This window comes from Arachis ipaensis, chromosome B7 (genome assembly GCF_059453495.1).
Source record: "Arachis ipaensis isolate K30076 ecotype BB chromosome B7, ASM5945349v1, whole genome shotgun sequence".
Classification (NCBI taxonomy): domain Eukaryota; kingdom Viridiplantae; phylum Streptophyta; class Magnoliopsida; order Fabales; family Fabaceae; genus Arachis; species Arachis ipaensis.
Genome location: NC_142442.1, coordinates 788,201 through 808,038, shown reverse-complemented (window position 1 = coordinate 808,038; position 19,838 = coordinate 788,201). Strand labels below are relative to the sequence as shown.

Below are 19,838 nucleotides of genomic sequence, written 5' to 3'. Positions count from 1 at the left end.
TGTTGTTCTTTTTGGAGAAAGAAAAAGTCATCTATTTTTGTTTCAAAAGTTTCCATTTCCTATAGTCTCAAGTATCAAAACCCATAAAAAAGTTGTGAACAACTAACAAATGTGGAATTTCTTAGTTAGTGAGGTAATGACTGATGAGAGTAATTCATTAATGTCAAAAATATCAGGCTATTATATTATAGGTCTGCAAAAGAAGCAGCTCTTAAATAAGAACAAAAATTATTAGTATATTGCAATTAGTAGGTATTAGGTAGCAGTTTATGAATTCTTTTAAAATATAATTGTTCATTTGAAATTTTTTTTTATATTAAATCATTTAAAATTAACATGAATTTTAGGGCAAATGACCTTAATAAACCTAATGCATTTCAATATGTCCTGATTGCCCAAACCAAAAAATATAACGTCAAAATCCCAAACCACGTTTTTATATAAATCGAATTGAATGAATTCGATTTAGCGAAACACGTAGTAAATCGAATCAATTTGATTTGATTTACAGAATAAAAATTGAAACGAGTTAATTCGAATTACGTGAATGGTTGAAAAGTGAATAAAATCGAATTTAGTGAATTCGATTTCTAAAAACGTTTAAATCGAATTAACAAGATTCGATTAGGTGACAGATTTCATGTCCAACGTAAATTGAAACCATTTTGTTCGATTTGATGGTTTTGTAAATTGAATTTACTTGTTTCGATTTACATGCATTTCTCGTGCATAATTCGAATCAATTTGATGGTTTTATTAAAATACTTTACATAATCAATAATAATTTAAAAATTAAAAAATTATTTTATTCCATGCATTAAAAAAAAACTAACAAAATATTTAATTATGATATTTTTTATATTAAATCATTTAAAATTAACATGAATTTTATCTTGTAGTTGAATTCAACATTTTTGGCCAAGTTTTTCCATTTTATTGTCTAACTTAAAGGGTCAATTCAATTATTATGCTCTAAAATTGATTCACTTGTTGAAAAAAAACTTGAATTGACACTTTGATGTAGTGGTGGCCGTTTCACCACAAAAAGGTAGGGGACACCCCTTTACCCAAATAGCTAGCTCCTAAGTCCTATATACCTAAACCAAAAAATAAAAAATAAAAAAAAAGTTAAAAAACTTTAATTTGACCAGAGTCAATATGTGATAAACCATTTAGAGACAAGTTTGGAGATTACAATCTTTCATGCTCTTATTTATAAAGCCATTTTGCATCACCATATCCCCTTCACACACCTATTATAAAATAATACCAACACATAACAAACATTTTGTGATGAAGTTTCAAATTTTGCTGACTATATGAAAGCTTGTTACAGGAATAATAATGTTCACAAGAAAAGGGTTGCAACACATGTCTTGCATATACAAATATGAGTTAGAGAAAGGGTTGCTATCAAAACTTTGGTCAAGACAAGGGGTTTGTGTGTCAGGAAAAAATAGATGGGTGAGCTAATTTATTTATAATGTCCCTTGTCTTCTTATCATTTTTGTCTCTATTTTGATTAACTTGTCAACTTCAAACCATTTGTGTAAAAGTTACAGTTGTCCTTCTTTATTAAAGAGAATTATGATAAACATGACATTTAGTAGTATTTATATATTGATTTACAGATAGATTGGACAATCATATAATATGAAACAATCATCTTGAGTTAAAGTGTGCTATTTTTACTTGTTTAAGGTTTACATTTACACAATAAATATTGTACTAAATGCAATTTGATCCCTTAAAAGATACAGATACACATGATATGAATTAATAATTAGTCCTTAAAAGAATTTTGACATTAATTTAATTAGTTGCCAAAAAATATGTCATATATGCTTTTAATTTTTGAAATGTGCTTTGTAATATCAAGTGCTTGTTTGGGCGCTATTATTTTGATTAAAAAAATATCTTTTTTTAATAAAAAAAGTTTTTTTTTTTAACGTGTTTGGAAAATTTCTAGTAGTAAAAATAAAAACACTAGAAAAATTAAAAAAAAAAAATCTTTTTTGAGAAGCTGTAATTTACATCTTTTTTAAAAGATCTTTTTCTCTTAAAAAAATATTTTTCATCTAATAAATAAACAAAAAAGTACTTTTATATCGTTATATCCAAACATAATTGATAGATAAAAAGATCTTTTTACATGAGATGCTCAAATATAAAATTACTTTTATTTTTCCATAAGATCTTTTAAAAAAAAAATAATTTAAAAAGAGATTTTTTTTTTAAAAAAAAAACTTACCCAAACAAGCTCCAAATAAGCCTATAGAAAGAAAACATTAAGTATATGTTATATATGTGCATCTTATATGAGATACAAAATAATGCTAAATATCTTTTTATAGACTAAATAAATGTCACATACATATTTATAAAAAAAAAAAAATTAAATTGATATCATATGTAATTTTTCAAATGACTAAATTGATGTCACAAATGATACATACAAACATTTTTAGTTTAGTCTAAATATTATTATTACGTGATTATTTACGTGAAAATATTTTTATATGAAAATAATAATAGTTAAAATATTAACTAATTAACTAATACTATACTAAATATGTTAATTCATCCATCAGTTATTATTTTTACGTAAAAATATGATAGCTTGTTATTATTATAACACACAATCTATGTTTGTCACTTTGTCTTGTAGCGGGGTAGCTAGGTTGGTGCATGTGGTAGATTCATAGTAGATTTTAGGTGAAAACTCAAATGAAGTTAAATTTTTATGAAATTGATAATTAAGAGTAGTTAAATATTTTGATAAATTTGATTAAATTATCATTTAATAATTTTTAACTATTAATTTTATATAAAATTAACTGTTTTTGAGTTTTCGCTAAACGAAAATAGGAAGGGAGTGAGAGAGCAGTTATTGTTATTGTTCCATGGGGACAAACAACACATGGTGGCTGCAAACAGATCTTGGCTCAACGCAAGCAAAACTCTTGTTAGGTACTGCCTTTGCATCAAACGTGTGATGTTACATTTATACAACTTACATGCTTACATTATTTATATACTATACCCTACTTATATATTACTTGTTTATTTCTTTACATTTTTTTCCCTTATTTTTTATTGAATTCCGCTAGAGAGCTAATAGAATATTTGTATAATGTATATAATGGACTATGAATTAAAAAAATGAATATCATTCATACTATCCAGAATAACCATCCGAATATCAGGGATAATAAATATCTCATGTCATGAAACCACTCATTCCAAAAACTTAAGCTGATTTTGGGGTTCACCAAGGATCAAACTCTTAACCTTTCGAATTTAGAACTCTGATACCATGTCATGAAACCACTCATTCCAAAAGCTTAAGCTGATAGGAAAAGGTAACACTAATGGTTATATCTCTAATACTGAATCGGAGTTCGGACATCCCTAAACCTCTATTGTACACATTATACAAATATTCTATTAGCTCCCTATACTTCCTTTTTTTTATTTTTTAGTGTGATTGTTTAATTAGGTGGGTCATGCTTCACACAATTAATCTTACCTAATTTACTTTCTACCCTCTCACAACTTTTTTTGTTATTTTTTATTTTCCATTGTTGTTAGTTGGAAAGAGAATCTAAGAACTTAATAAGCAACTTATATTCTTATATATTTGGGGTAAATGGAAGGATTATATATTTATTGAGAAATAATTATTGAACTTATACTTTTTTACAAAATTTTCATCAAGCTCTTTTGGCTTTGAATTTTATAATGGGATTCTACATGATAAGTAGTTACTCCAATTTGGAACAAACTGTTGAATATATATAAAATGAAAATCCAAAAAAGGATTATTAGTTGCTCTTAATTTCTATAAACTGATGTCATCAAATTTTGCAACTTGATTATTACTCTCCTAATTTAATAATGGATTATATTAAAATGGTTAAATTAGCTCATACTTATTTAGATTTATCAAAATTACACACATACTACTTTTTTTTATTTGACCATTAACATTTATGTGAAAGATATTTTTATCATTATTTCAATTGAAGAATAAAGTAAAATAAAATAGAAAAAAATGCTAATATACATGGATAACAAATACATATGTAGAGGTATATATTAGTTACATTTACACTAAGAAGTTTAAATGTAGAGTGAATACCCTATTCGGTCCCTGACAATTATCTCGAAAGGACAACGAAGTTCCCAAGAAAAAAAAAAAAAACACTTAATCTGGCCTCTAATTTTTTTTTTGAGACGAATTAGCCCCTGTGAAAAAAAAAAAATAACATTGACTTTTTTTTGGCACAGGAACCTCGTTTTCCTTTCAAGGTAATTGTCAGGGTTGGGTTGAAAATTTTTTTTTTTTTCTGTCAAGGACTATTTTGGGTTTTTCTCTTAAATGTATTATTTAGATGTACAACTAGGGTAATATATAAAAAAATAACAAAAGTGAATATATACTAGTCAAATAGAAAATTAATGTGTGTAATTTTGATAAACTTAAGTTTCTTCAATTACTTTAATTTAACATTGGCAAGTTGACTTAACTTTTCAATCAAGGTCCTTAATTTCAGATTAAACTATTACTCAACCATTTGGGGAATTACATTATATCTAAGAGGAAAAAATTGGCCATCCTATTCCTATAGATTAAAATTCATTAAATTATTAAGCTAGGCATATATGATCCCTTTTAAAATGCTGGCATGCATATGAACAGCAATATTGTACAAATATTTGAACCTAAAGAGCTTTGTACACCTAATTCATTGTTCTTTAGAGATTCTGACTTCTGACTTTCCTCAGCGTGAGACTATAAAATCATTTTTTGCAAACATGTGGAAGATATATATGAGTTTTAATTTTTTTTTTATCAAAGATAGTAAAATTAAAATTACAAAAATAATTATAAATTTAAATAAATAAATAACTCAATAATCTATTTTGAATCAGCACAAGTTTGTTTAATTTTAAAATAATATTATAATTTTTCTGCGTTTTTCAAAAATTTGAATAAAAAAAAATTTTATTTGCGAAATAATTATGCTGACGATCACTCTAAAATTTAGAAAATTTAGATTTTTTCATCTCTCTTTTAAAAATAGAAAACAAAAATTGTCAATGTGTTAATAGCTAGTAAGTTTATATATAAATATTTAGTTCTGAAAACTTCATATTATTCCAGATAAGTCCATATAATTGGGGAATATATTTAACAAGAAAAAGTAAGCTATTAGAATTTTATCTTATTTAAGAATTAAGAATATATCTAAAAATAGGCTGTCGATCCCCCTTCTTTTTTTAATAAGAATCTAAAGATTTTTTCTTGTCCAATAGATGATTTCATCAGTTACAAATAATATATCACATGAGGAAAAAACATAGAAAAAAAAAAAAAACTTATATAAAACAAGCTAGGAAAGATGTTCCTATGAATAGTAAATAATAATATTCTCACTAGAAAAATAAATATAAAAGGAGTAGTCCTAAAAAAAAAAATCATAAATTCATGGTCTTTATTAGTTGATTAAATTAATAGATTGTGTAGAAGAAAAAGGAAGGAAATCATATCATTTATGTAGCTGGAATAATTACGAACGGAATGCATATTCTTGAAGAGAAATCTTCCTAGGGAGAATAATATAATAGACATAGTGGTGGGTCTATGTCCAACTGGATTTTGTAATTATTGAGGTTACAATGTTACTTGATGTGCCCCATACAGTAATCCTATGCACTTCCCACATGAACATAGTACTAAACCTCCAAACATGAATATATTAAATAATTCATATTAATATTAATTTATGATGCATAAATACTGATACAGATACCTAATACGACACGATATGAAACATATAAATATATAAATTTTAAATTTCTATAAGATACGAGGACACGATATATATAAAATATGAAGTAATTTTTAGATAAATTATAATGATATTTTGATATTTTATTCATATTAAAAGATAAATTAAATTTTTAACTATTTTTAATATTTTTTATTATATAAAATATTTAAAATATTTTTTATTTTAATAAATAATAATATATATAATTTTTAAATTTATTTTAAAAATACATATTAAGAATAAGATTGAATATACTGTTATATAATATTATTTGAATGTATTTAAATATTTTTAAAATTTTTATTTTTATTTTTTATTAAGATATAATTAAATACAAAAATACATGTGTCAAAAAAAAATATCAATAAGTATTATTATGTCCGAAGAACATGTACCCTAACTCAAAGTGTTTTGTGCTTCCTAAATATTAATATTAATATTAAATAATCATATAGTTATAGCATGGTAGTTTAGTTTCCACAGCAAGAAGTGAAAAGAAAAGTTGGGAAGAGGAAAATAACAAGGCTTCCAAAATGTTATTATATCAAAGTGGATTACAATGAAGCATGGCCCTACATAATTTTAAACCATGTAATGTATGTATATACTTTGATGATTGGAAATTTTTTTTCCTTCTGGCGATAGCTACTTTCTTTTGATAGATCATAGATCCATTTTGGATGGTGGGGTTTTTATCTCTTTTTCTTCCTAAGATTTGGGTTTTGATTTAATTAAATTTACAGCCACCTTATGTCTATCTAGACTTTCAATTTTCCGGCGCAAGAAAGTAACACTATTTAGTATTTATTTATATTAGGGTTAATAAATATTGTTTTCTTCTCTCTTGAAAATAATGAACGAAACATTATTATTAGTTCTATTAACAAATATTATAATTTTGTATTTTTTTAATGGAAATAAAGTTTTCCTCAAAAAATATTTTAAAATTTTATATTGTTCTCGTTCCTCATATGAATAAATCTAGGTAGGGGTGTGTATGGGTCGAATGAAACCGAGTTTAATGTGACATAAATCCGACCCGAAATATATACCGAGCTTATTTATTAGACCCGAATTCGGCTCTAGACCCGATGAAACCTATACATTTTCGGGCCACGATTATACCGGGTAAAAACCGGGCCATTAACATTATATTACCTTGATACCTTCTTATAAACTAGCATGTGAAAATATCCAAATTTTCAAGACTCCAACATTATTTGATATTGTAAAATTCACTTAAAAAAATATAACAAGAACCAACTCTTCTCTAAAATTAAAGCATAACCATAATCAATACTAATATTGTCTAATAACACCAAATATTTAAATCAATATAAATAACACAATATTATGCATTAGTCTAAAATCTTATGCATTTTAAACATAAAATATTAACTTATAGTCTTATAATAACTAATAACACAAAATATTAAGGTTTATAATACTTAAATTCTATATAAGAATAGCCATTATCCATCACTAATAACACAAAATATTAATTGTGTATGATGACCGGGCTACCGAGCCGGTTTCGGGTGATGGCACGGACCCGACCCGAAATAATGACCGGGTCTATTTTTGAGACCCTTACCCGGCCCTAGACCCGGTGAAATCACACTAAAATAGCCCTTAAAGTGTTCGGGACCGGGTCGGGTTTTCGGGTCGGGCCGGGCCATGCACACCCCTAAATCTAGGGGTGGCAATGGGTAGGGTAGGGTAGGGTTTGGAGTCAACCCTAATCCTACCCGTGGGTTGAGAATATCCAAACCCTAACTCTACCCGCTCTTAACTCGCGGATACTCGACTCTATCCGCGGATTACAAAAAAGATACAACATTATTATATAACTTGATGATATTTTAAAATAGAACTGACTTTTATGTTAAAAAAAGATATTAAATTATCAATTAATAATCTTCTTTTAATGACTAAGAATCTTTTGTATTTAGTGAGAACTCTTTGGTTCAATATTCACTTGCAACATATTTTTATATAAGTATATACATATATAAGGTGCGGGTTGGTCGGGTAGAGTTGATACTCAACCCGCACCCTACCCTACCCGCGAATAGGGTACATGTTGCCACCCCTAAATAAATAAAATGCTTAATTTTTGAACTAGTCTTTAAAAATCTTCTAATACAAGTATAATTCGGTATTATAAATATGTAACTTCTCTTATATATTCACTTTGAATATTAGAAATGATCGTTTTTTAACTTGTGATTTGAATTACAACCGAAATATTATTCTTAGATCTATCAAATTTAATAAATGGATAATGTATAATGAATAGTTATCTTGGTCAAGTATATTCCAAATTGCATTAAAAATAAATTATACCCAAGGAGCTAATTATTAACTCACGAATTTAATAACTTGATGGGGGAATGCAATGCGTGTACGATAATTTTTCACCAATGAAAACGACCAATCGATCAAACTCAATGGATGGGTTTCATTGTGGTGATGATTATAGCATATGAAGTTATCAATTTGAATGAAAGGGAAAGCTTCAAGCTTCTATACATCATTATCTTTCTACCACTTTTAGCTTCTATTTATGTTCCTATATTTTTCTTCTCTCTTTTCTTAGGTAATTTTATTTTGAGAAAAGGACAAATAGGTCCTGACTTATTGTCTCGTGAATATTTTCGTTTTTGACCATTGAAAAATATTTTTAAGTTTCTGACTTTTACAAAATTTGGACAGATCAGTCATTCCGTCCAAATACTTCTGTCAGGGACTGATCCGTCCAAATGCCTCCGTCAGAGACTGATCCGTCCAAATTTTGTGAAAGTCAGAAATTTAAAAGTATTTTTCGATGGTCAAAAACAAAAATGTTCGCAGAACAAAAGGTTAGGAACCTATTTATCTTTTTTTTTTATTTTATATTTTTTTGTGAGTAAAAAATAAATAACTACATAAATAAACAATTAAACAAATAGATAAAGAGTACAAGTCAACAAGTTGTGCTTACATCATCAACACATTATTTAAGAACCATAAATATGTTGGATCACTGATAAAGCTGTTTTGAGAAACAGAGAAAGACAACGGTTTAGAAAATATTAATAAAATTATATTTAACCATAAATAGTAGCTACAACTTTGCAAATATAGCATTTTGTAAATTACTATTTTCTCATTAAACCAAAATTCTTCATCATCACCCTATAATGATTCTTAATTAACCCTAAATGCAAGAAATCCAAAGATCTAAACTACAAGGGCATTTTGTGTGTTTGATCACCACCTAATTAAGATTAACTTAATACATATAATAATAAACAATAATATAAAAATCAGCTTAATATAATAATATCCTTGCAATGATGGTCAAACCAATTATGCTTTTGATAGTAGTTTTTAATCAAATTGCCACTTTGTTTAGTACCATTTCTTGTTGATTCTCACTTTGTTTAATTTCATTATTATTAATATTATTATGATTATTATATATTTTGGTGGTTAAGGTATATAGCCGACATTCAATTTTTTTTATGCCCCCATTACAAACCTTTATAATTTCTTGAAAACCATTGATTCCAATCACACAGGAATCTTTTAACACCATGCGCACATTAGTCACTACCCCTCTGTAACAATGAATGGCCCACTCTTCCTTCTAGTACTTTTGACCCCTGCCTAGCTTCTCTTACTATGGACCCTTCTCCACCCTACACCACATAATATTTTGCAATACTTGTGTCATAAACTCACAATTAGTGTCACTTTATGTTAGATTAATTGCACTCGGGTGGATCCTCTCCAATGAAAAAAAAAAAAAATGGTATTCAGTATTTAATCTCACTTTTTATTGTTTTCTCTTATTTATTTTTGGTCCTATTTATATAATTAAAGATAAAAAATTATACTTTATTCTCTCAAATATTAAAAAAACTGAAAAGAATCTATTTTCATTGCACTCCAACTCCTTGAATTTTCCATCATTTGCAAATTAGTCCAACTTACTTACATAGTCTCTTAAACCTTAAAATATATTACATCTTGTCCTTCAAGTATTTTTTAATTACAACCTTGATCTCTTTTTTTTGTTGCATTTTTTTAACCTACACACTTTAGAAAAGAGTAAAGATCACTGCAAAAAAAAAATCTCAAATAATTATGTTATATATATACACTAAAAATCAATTATTCATATAAAATAATTTAAAATATACCAAAAAATTAAACAATATATATATTTATTCATAAATACTTAGTGATTAATTTGATAATTATTTTTTATATGCACATAGTATTTTTTATTTACAATATGGCATAAACTTGAAAATAAAATAAATATCTAAATGATTTAATTATTTTGTTGATTTTTATAATTTTATTAAATTTTTAATTATATTTTTATATTTTTTTAATTAAGTTTTTATATTATTTTTAATTTTATAATTAGATTTTTTGTATGTCAAAAATATTAAAATTAATAGAATATTTTTTTTTAAAATACATACTGTCAAAGATCTAATTAGATTGTCAACAAATTATAGTTCAAATAACATAATCTTCTCATACTCACCTAGAGATTACAGATTCAAGTCATTCGGTAAAACCGTAAGAAGTAACAAAATAACTAAATCTATCTAAATTGTTTAAGAAATCCTAGTTCCACGGTGGAGTGAAAAGTGTTTGGATCCACCCTAAAGAAAGAGCAGTGAGCATGGCATATTACTACTTGTGATGAAACTGGGAAATAGAAAAAGAGAAGTGTGCAATGGCATTTTTACCCTTATTTCCCTGTTTCAATGTTAGAAATGTTTGTGTCTCACACTCACGGTTTCACCAGAACCATTTCTTCTCACATCTTTTCTTCTGACTCTCTCTTTATCTTTTTTTCTGTCACTCATAAGTCCGTATTTCTGCAGTGCCACAGTTCACAGTTGTGAGTACCCCATCTTTAAACACTCAATGGTGTGGTCTTTTTCAACTCTTGCAAAAGAGCATAACACCAAAACACAAGTTAAATAAACAGCAGAAAAAGTTAATTAATAATTAATAATAATAATAATAATAATAATAATAATAATAATAACAATAATGAAAACATTTTTCTTTTCTTCTTCCAAAAATATTTAGCCTTTCTTTTTATAATCTTGGAATTTTTGTTTGCTTTTGGTTAAACCTTCCCCACCAGATGATGAGATAATCATGATCCATACTCAAATGCTGCACACCAAACTGGGAGAGAGAGAGAAAATAAAAAATAGAAAATAAAAAATAAAAATTGAAGTTATTATGAGCATTTGTAAGGTGGTGATGGGAACCCTTTCTCTTTGAGATTTTTTTTTTGTTCCAAACTTGATGCTTCTTTTGGGTGTTCAGAGCTGAGTGAGGCAGAAAGTGTTTGTTATTGGAAAAAGAACAAAACTTTGCTATCCTCATTCTCTCAACAAACAAAAATTTGTTGTCTCAGTGAGTGAGATTGCCAAAATGACAACTGGTTCTGATTCAGCTTCTTGTGCTGTTGTGTGAGTGATTATTACCATTACCCCCACCCAAATGCCCTTGTTACTCTTCCAACCTCTCCCTTTTCATCATCATATACATAAAAAGCCACACTCTGACTGCTGCACCAACATAGATAACAACAACATCAACAACAACAACAACCTTGGACCACTACCACAGTGTCTGATTTGAGCTGGTTTGTTGAGATATGAAGTGGATTGCATTCAAAGTTCTAGTCTTTGTTTGGTTCTGTTGAAGGGAAACATCATAAAGCATCAAACTTTATGAGTTTTTGGAGCTGGATTGCTGGCAGAATTTCTGGGTCTGCTTCAGTTTTTTCTTTTGTGGTTAAGCAATTTGAAGATTCATGGTGGGGTGCTTTTGGTGGTGCTGTTTTTTGGAATGTTCTGCTGAAAGCTGGAGCCTTCTTAAATTTGAATCTTCAAGTGAGTTTGTGAAGAAGATAAAGACAGGTTGCTGAATTTGGAAAAAGGAAAGAAGATGTCTGTGAATAAAAGAATTTCAGGATCAAATGGGAGGTTGCAACCAAGCATGAAGTCATGGAAGGTCAATGAGCCTCTAAATGGGTCTAATTCTCCTCATAGGACAACATGGAGGAGGAAGCCCTTGCTCCTTTTGATTGTTTTTGGTGTTATCATAGCAAGTTTCGGGTTTTTCTTGAGTTTCAAGAATAGTGAGTATTTGATGAGCAAGGAGAAAGAAGCTGCTTGTGAAGAGAGTTCAAGAATCTTGCTACAAAGATACAACATTAGCAGGAAGCAGCTTCATGCTTTGGCTTCCCTATTATCTGGATCAGATCAGGTGATAACATGCACTTAGCTACTCTTCTGTATTTAATTTTCTTGGTTTCTAGCTTGGAAGCTGGAAAATATGGTTGTTGAGGACAGCTACTTCTGCTTAGAACCTTGAATTAGCTGGCTTCTTCTGTACACACTGTTCTTTCTTTTAGTTTAGTGTTATTCTCATTGAATTTTTGACTTGTTCGATTATAACTTTGAGCTGAAGTAAAAAATTGTCAAATAATGAGAACATAAACTATTGTCTTCTGATGCTTTTGCCACAAGATATGAATGAGAGGTAAACAAAGTGGTGTTCTTTGTCCTGTGCCTTATTACTAGTATGTAATGCAGATTTTCTCCAACTGTATTGATGAAAGAAGACTACAAATGCTGTTAAACAGTGGCATAACCTGCAATCCACAGTTAGTTTGTTGTCCAGAGAATCAGGAGTTACAAAAGAAGCATAGATGTTTTGCAGACACTGTAGAACCTATAGAACAATGCCCAATTCTCGAGGATTATGTCCGGACAAGGATTCAATTATCATTTCCATTTAAAAAATACGTATTGTTGGCATCACACTCTCTACTTTCGTCCAATTTGGTTGATTTTCTGTTCTGTGGAAAGGTAGAGTCTTTACCAAAGCTGAGGAACATATATATATATAAAGTTTAGTAGTTACTGCGTCAATTCTTTGCAAAATAGTTAGTAGTTAGTACCTTTGAATTCTAGCTGAATTACCATTCCCATTTCAAACTGCTCAACCTGTTAAAGGGTTCATGAGCATTAGGCTTTTCTTGTGTATCATTTCCTGAAAAATTGCTGAGATGGTGGATGCTGGGTTAGGAACTAAACGATTAAGAACTTGAACACATAATTAGATAATTCCCTAAATTGCCTAACCACACCTTAACATTCTTATTAGATTTTAAGGAGCATTTTGTGCCATTTGTTTTACATTCCCATAACATTATTATGTAAAGGCATATCTTTAAAAGGCAGAGAATTTTAATTAAAGTTGATTCAAGTAGAGCCTTTGCGGCCATAGTTGTAGACAGATTGCATTTTAGCTTGAGCAGTAACTGAGAAAGCATGAAGTTGATACTTGACACATGCTTATATGAAACAGTTACATCCACAATATAATAATATTGCTCTTTTATTTTGATTCTTCAGAACATGTTGCAGTCATGGGAACTGCATGTCTCTGCAATTATGGACTATACAAGTTCATTAAATTTGGTTAAAGAGTACTGGTGGGTCCTTGTAGGAATTATAATATCATGCAATTTGTCTGGATTCTGTTTACTAAGAATTCAAAAGCAGAAGCTAGTTGAGGGACATCAAGTTAGTCATCAAAAGCAGCTGCGAGATTTATCCCGGAACCCTTTAAAGAGTGTTGGGACTTGGAGGAAATGGTCGCTAGCTATATTCTTGTCACTTGGAATACTTTTTTCCATTTGGTTATTCTGTGACTTATACACCGACTTTAAGCAGACAAGAGAAGAAATGCTTACCAATATGTGTGATGAGCGTGCCCGTATGCTTCAAGATCAGTTTAATGTCAGCATGAACCATGTTCATGCTCTGGCTGTTCTTGTTTCTACATTTCACCATGGTAAACATCCATCTGCAATGGACCAGGTAGATTTCATGACATCAATCTCTTATGCTTATTCTTAGTCCATTCCATGTAGAATTAATCATGGTCCAATGTCTAATACTTTACATTGTTTTTAGTCATAGCTTTTTGACAGTGTAAGGAAATCTAGCCGAAGTACTTGTGTGATAGTGTAGTAATGATGGAAATTTGTAAGTTATATATGTAAACTAGTGGGGAGGCACAGTAGCTCCTTCCCTTTTAGTTTTGAATACATACATATCAATTAAAGATAGCATAACCTTGGAGTTCCGGTTTTACTGCAGACAATTTTTGGAGAATATACTGAGACTACTGCATTTGAGAGACCACTTACTAGTGGTGTTGCTTATGCTAAGAAAGTTCTCCACTCTGATAGGGTGGAGTTTGAGAAGCAGCACGGGTGGACTATTAAGAAAATGGAAACTGAGAATGAAGCACTAGTCCAAGATTGTATTCCAGAAAAATTGGATCCGGCGCCCATTCAGGATGAATATGCACCAGTGATTTTTGCTCAAGAAACGGTTTCTCATATTGTGTCTATTGACATGATGTCAGGGAAGGTGTGCCTTTCTTTTATCTTTCTATTGCCTCCAAATAATCCTCATTTTCTAATACATTCATGTTGATGCTCTTATCATAAGTGTTTCTGTACTAGACAGAAAACTTTCATGGGAAAATTTCAATCAGAAGGATCTTAACTTTTGTCCTTTATTATTATTATTATTATTATTATTATTATTATTATTGTTGTTGTTATATAGGAGGACCGTGAGAATATCTTGCGAGCAAGGGCAACAGGAAAGGGGGTTCTGACATCCCCTTTTAAACTTCTAAAATCAAATCACCTTGGTGTTGTACTTACATTTGCTGTTTATAACAGCAATGTTCCTGCAGATGCTACACCAGAGCAGCGAATCGAAGCTACTGTGGGGTAATTTTATCTAATTATAGCTTTACATAACCTTGAACCATGTATATTTCCTCTTAATATGAAAAGAAATTGATCACAAACTCAGTAATGTGTGTATTGGTACTTCTTTATTGGAAGGTACCTGGGTGCATCATATGATGTTCGATCACTGGTGGACAAGCTTCTCCACCAACTTGCAAGCAAGCAAATAATTGTTGTAAATGTTTATGATACAACCAACGCATCTGCACCGATCACAATGTATGGTACTGATGTTGCTGATACTGGACTACTACGTATAAACAGTCTAGATTTTGGGGATCCACTTCGAAAACATGAAATGCACTGCAGGTTTTTCTTTCACTTAAAAGTGTCTTATGTCCAAAGAGTTGGTATCACATATCAACACAGGTCCTAATATCTTTACTTTTAATTTTTCCTTTTTTATTTTAGGTTCAAGCAGAGGCCTCCTCTACCTTGGAAAGCAATCAATTACTCGGTTGGCATATTTCTCATCGTTTTGCTTATTGGTTATATATATTATGTAGCCATAAAACGAATAGAAAAGGTGGAGGATGACACTCAAAAAATGGAGGAGCTGAAAGTTCGTGCTGAAGCTGCAGATGTTGCAAAATCTCAGGTGCTATATATTTCTTGGATTGTTGCTTTCTGTCATGCAAAGTAATATTTGAGTGATGGTTAGAATATTGTGATTTCTCAAAAGCAGATTCAACATCAGAATTCTTTGTTATAAATTATATAATATTTTTGCTTTTACGAGTTAGATTAATATTTTTGTCTTAACCTCGAAGGATTGTTTCCACTTTTGCAGTTTCTTGCAACAGTTTCTCATGAGATCAGGACTCCAATGAATGGTGTTTTAGGTAACTGAAAACATTTGATGTTATCATAGGAAACCTGTTCTTGTCAATAGTATGTGATATCAAGTGTTTAAAATCATTTCCCAGGTATGCTGCAAATGTTGATGGACACTGAACTTGATGAAAATCAGATGGATTATGCCCAAACTGCGCATAAGAGTGGTAAGGATCTTATATCAGTGATAAATGAGGTTCTTGATCAGGCTAAGATTGAGGCAGGCAAGCTTGAACTTGAAGCTGTAGCTTTTGATCCACATGCTATTCTAGAGGAAGTTCTATCACTTTTCTCGGGAAAAGCTAAAGAAAAAGGAATTGAGGTGAGATCCTCTCTTTCAGCTACCTTAGTTCTATATGTCTCATAACATGAGTAATAAGCCTTACATAAATCTTTGTTCTCAATTTGGGGTGAATACAGTTGGCTGTTTATGCATCCAATGAAGTACCCAAAGTTGTCATTGGCGATCCTAAACGGTTCTGGCAAATAATTACCAATCTTGTTGGCAATTCACTCAAGGTTTGCGATGTTTCACCTTGTATATTTCCTTTTGATCCATCGTATACTTCCCACATGTTCTTGAAATAACTTTCAGTTTTTGATATAACATTTTCTCTCTTGGAAGTCACACAATGATAGTGATAGATCCATGCAATGGACAGGCATCACAATAATACATAAACACTCTTAACGTTTAATAAACAATTATTAAATCATCTTTGTTAATTAGCTTACTTGATACATTTCAGTTCACTCATGATAAAGGACATGTGTTTGTCTCTGTTCATCTGGCAAATGAAGTGAAGAACCCACTTCATGGCATGGATGCAGTGCTGAGGGAAGGCTTAAAATTGGATCATGATTTGTCAGACAATACATATAATACATTAAGTGGGTTCGCTGTAGGAAACCGATGGAAAAGTTGGGCCAACTTTAAAAAGTTAAATAGTATGGATTTGATGGAAGAGCCTGAATTGATTCAGTTACTAGTAACAGTTGAGGATACAGGTATAGGAATTCCTATTGATGCGCAAAGCCGTATATTCACACGTTTTATGCAGGCCGATAGTTCGACCTCTCGAACATATGGTGGAACTGGAATAGGACTGAGCATTAGTAAATGTCTTGTTGAGCTCATGGGAGGAGAAATTGGTTTTGTTAGTGAGCCTGGAACTGGCAGTACTTTTACATTTACTGCAACTTTCAGAAAAGGAGAAACCACATCTTTGGATGCAAAGTGGCAGAATTTCAGTACATTTGATTCACAGTTGCAAGGGTTGAGAGCATTAGTGGTAGATAGAAGAAAAATTCGAGCTGAGGTCACAAGATATTATCTACAGAGGTTGGGGATGTCGGTGGATGTTATGTCAAGTTTGAAATCTGCATGTTCTTGTCTAACTGGTTCTTGCAACATGAGGTATATGTGCACATTGAAACATAATAATTTTCCTATTTAATCCAAGGCATTCCTTAATGATATTAGATCACTCTAAAACACTTCGAATTAGCTGTTTCTCTAAATTTAAAGGTAGCTGCTTCTAAGTTCTATTGCTGCCTTAGAATGTTTTTCTTTACTAGTCATTTACTAATTAAACAGATGATATTACAGTATATATTTGACAAGCAAAATCATAGAGTATGTTTTGCATATTGAACTGTTCTCATATATTACTGTTCATCTGGTTTGTCTGGAGAAAAGCTTTTGTCAAATCATCGAAATAATGTTCATTCCATCAAAATGGATTATAGATTCTCTTCTAGTTTAGGTTAATTTATTCATTTACTTGTTGCAAGTGCACATAGTTTGATTGTATTTATTCCTTCAGAGTGTCGAAGCAGTTTGCGATGATTCTGATAGACAAGGATGCTTGGGATAAGGAAAGTAGCACCTTATACTCCATCAAGAAACAGAAAAAGAATGGCATCAATGGAGACCGAATAAACTTTCCAAAAGTTTTTCTCCTGGCCACACACCTTAGCCCGAACGAATGTGATGAGCTCAAGACAAATGGTGTCATTGATGATATATTAATGAAGCCTTTTTGGCTCAGTGTTTTGGTTTGCTCCTATAGAGAATCCCTTGGAATTGAAAAAAGGCAAATAAATAGGAAGAAAGTATCCAAACTTGGGAATCTATTATTACAGAAAAGAATTTTGGTGGTTGATGATAATGCAGTGAACAGAAAAGTTGCAGAAGGTGTTTTACAGAAATATGGGGCAACAGTTACTTGTGTTGAGGGTGGCAGGGCTGCTCTACAGATGCTTAAGCCACCGCACAATTTTGATGCTTGTTTCATGGATCTCCAAATGCCAGAAATGGATGGGTAATTGATCTTTCTATTTTCACAATTCTCAGTTTGTTTCTTGCTTTTGAATGCAATGAATCTGCTATAGTTGCCCCCATAAGAACAGGTAACTGGTCTAGTAAGTCTACTTCTCACCGGAGAAAAACGCATTTAGCAAACTTGGATTGTAATTGACTGAAATCAAAATTTAGGTTATAACCTTGTTTTACTTTCTTATAGAAGATTTTAATGACCTACTGCTTAGACTATTCAAACCTGAACTAATTTTTCTCTAGGTCTACACTGTTGATAGTGATTAGAACAAAACTGCCTTATTCTGTGCTCATTTTGGAAAACTTCCTTATTTAGACATCTAAGTGGGAAATGGTATAGGGATATAGTCCTTTTGTCTGATTGCTATGTTTTTTCAGATTTGGTGGATGGCCAGCAAGTTTAATGCAAGAAATCTATTGAATTTTGAATGATTTTAGATAGGATGTTAGACCTCAGGATCTATGAATAAGGTGTGATTTATAAGTATTAATTTCATCTTGATTGGTGCAGTTTTGAAGTGACAAGGCAAATCCGCATCCTAGAGAACGACGTAAATGAGAAAATTGCATGTGGGGAAGCATCAGCTGAAATGTTTGGGGATATCTTTTACTGGCACATTCCAATACTAGCAATGACAGCTGATGTAACTCAGGCTTCAAATGAAGAGTGCAAAAAGTGTGGGATGGATGGCTATGTGTCAAAGCCGTTCGAGGAAGAGCAGCTCTACACGGCCATGGCGCGCTTCTTCAAGCCTAGTTCATAGTGTGGAAGTATGTGATTGTGTTATTTGATTATTAGTGCAGGCACCCTGTTGACAACTATTGAGTAACCTCTGGCATGTATTACACATGCAACCCATGATTTACGACAAAATGTCGGTTTTCCATTGCATGAGATCTCAGCTGGATTAATTTCAACTGTGTTTTAATAGCTGGAGACACCACAGCTGATGTGTTTCTAAACATGACATCCATGCCAGCGTCGAAGCTGAATCTTTGAGGTTCTCCACTATGGCCTCATTAGCGATGGTGCGTGCCTTATTCGGTGTCTCTGTTATTAGAAGTACATACCATACACATTTAAGCAAGTAGAAACTTTTTGGTCACTAAGATGCAACATTTAATTAGTTGTTGTTTTTCTTTTTCCTGATCAGGAAGCAGATTTGGAGTGCAATTATTTAACAAGAATCAGTTGTTTGGGGGAGGCTATGTTGCTTAGACTGGTGTGATTCATACTAATCATCGCTCATTGCAGAACACGAGGAATTCAAGTGTTCAACATAAGACATAACTGTAGATAACCGATTTTGTTCCTGCTGCTTATCTCATTTTTTTCTCTGTATATACTCATTCTGAGTAAGTAGGATAAGGTAAAAATGCTATATTGCTATAGTGAGATATCATTTATTTAATCTTTGGGGCCAAGATGAAAGGAGATGGTAAACCTTTGAACCCTCAGGACTTTGTAAGTAACATGTAAAGCAAAGTTGTTATAGAATATAGGTAGAATCAAAGGATGTCTTGTTATGTATTATATATTATTGCAAGTGTTCCACTTACCCTTAAGAAGTGCCAATCTAAGTCTTTTCCATAAGTATTTATCAAGTGTTGATGCCATTCTTTACAGCTGTTTATGGATCTAAAATAGATGTATCAGATACAGCAGAAAATGACCACCAACAGAATTTGAAATTCACCAATAAGGGGCAAGAAAAGAAAAAGGGTTCTACAACACAAAAAATAATGGTGGGGAAAAAAGTAAGATAAATAAATAATTATTTTGCCATTTAGAGGGGGAAAAGTAAAAGTATATCCTTGTTGAGTTGTAAGAGCATCTGACATTAGGAAAAGCTAAGAATATAATAACACTTTCTTTGCCTGTTGGTGAAGCACATGACTATAGCATGTTTAGGAACATATTATTTTAGGGAAACAATAAGCACTTAATTTTACAAAAATTGCT

General features: G+C 30.9%; 1 protein-coding gene across 2 annotated transcripts; it reads left to right on the top strand.

Moving 5' to 3' along the window:
• Positions 1–10,965: 10,965 nt before the first annotated feature.
• On the top strand, positions 10,966–19,480 carry HK2 (histidine kinase 2). 2 transcript variants are annotated; one of them, XM_016310342.3, is made up of 14 exons: positions 10,966–12,131; positions 12,461–12,736; positions 13,286–13,753; positions 14,036–14,311; positions 14,513–14,682; positions 14,800–15,012; positions 15,115–15,301; positions 15,494–15,545; positions 15,630–15,859; positions 15,958–16,056; positions 16,287–16,954; positions 17,364–17,861; positions 18,387–18,904; positions 19,030–19,480. In XM_016310342.3, exons 1-13 carry the CDS (start codon positions 11,811–11,813, stop codon positions 18,637–18,639), a joined length of 3,711 nt encoding a protein of 1,236 aa, XP_016165828.1. In that variant the 5' UTR covers positions 10,966–11,810; the 3' UTR covers positions 18,640–18,904; positions 19,030–19,480. The 2 variants fall into 2 exon arrangements, with proteins under 2 accessions (XP_016165828.1, XP_088348889.1); XM_088492763.1 differs by lacking the exon at positions 12,461–12,736 and having other exon boundaries at positions 11,120–12,131.
• The last annotated feature ends 358 nt before the right edge of the window (positions 19,481–19,838 follow it).

Excerpts from the sequence above, each read along its gene's own strand:
- HK2 (XM_016310342.3), top strand. The coding sequence starts at position 11,811 with ATGTCTGTGAATAAAAGAATTTCAGGATCAAATGGGAGGTTGCAACCA. Across the intron at positions 14,683-14,799 it reads CGAATCGAAGCTACTGTGGG|GTACCTGGGTGCATCATATG; the intron begins GTAATTTTATCT and ends CTTTATTGGAAG. Across the intron at positions 17,862-18,386 it reads CAAATGCCAGAAATGGATGG|TTTTGAAGTGACAAGGCAAA; the intron begins GTAATTGATCTT and ends TGATTGGTGCAG.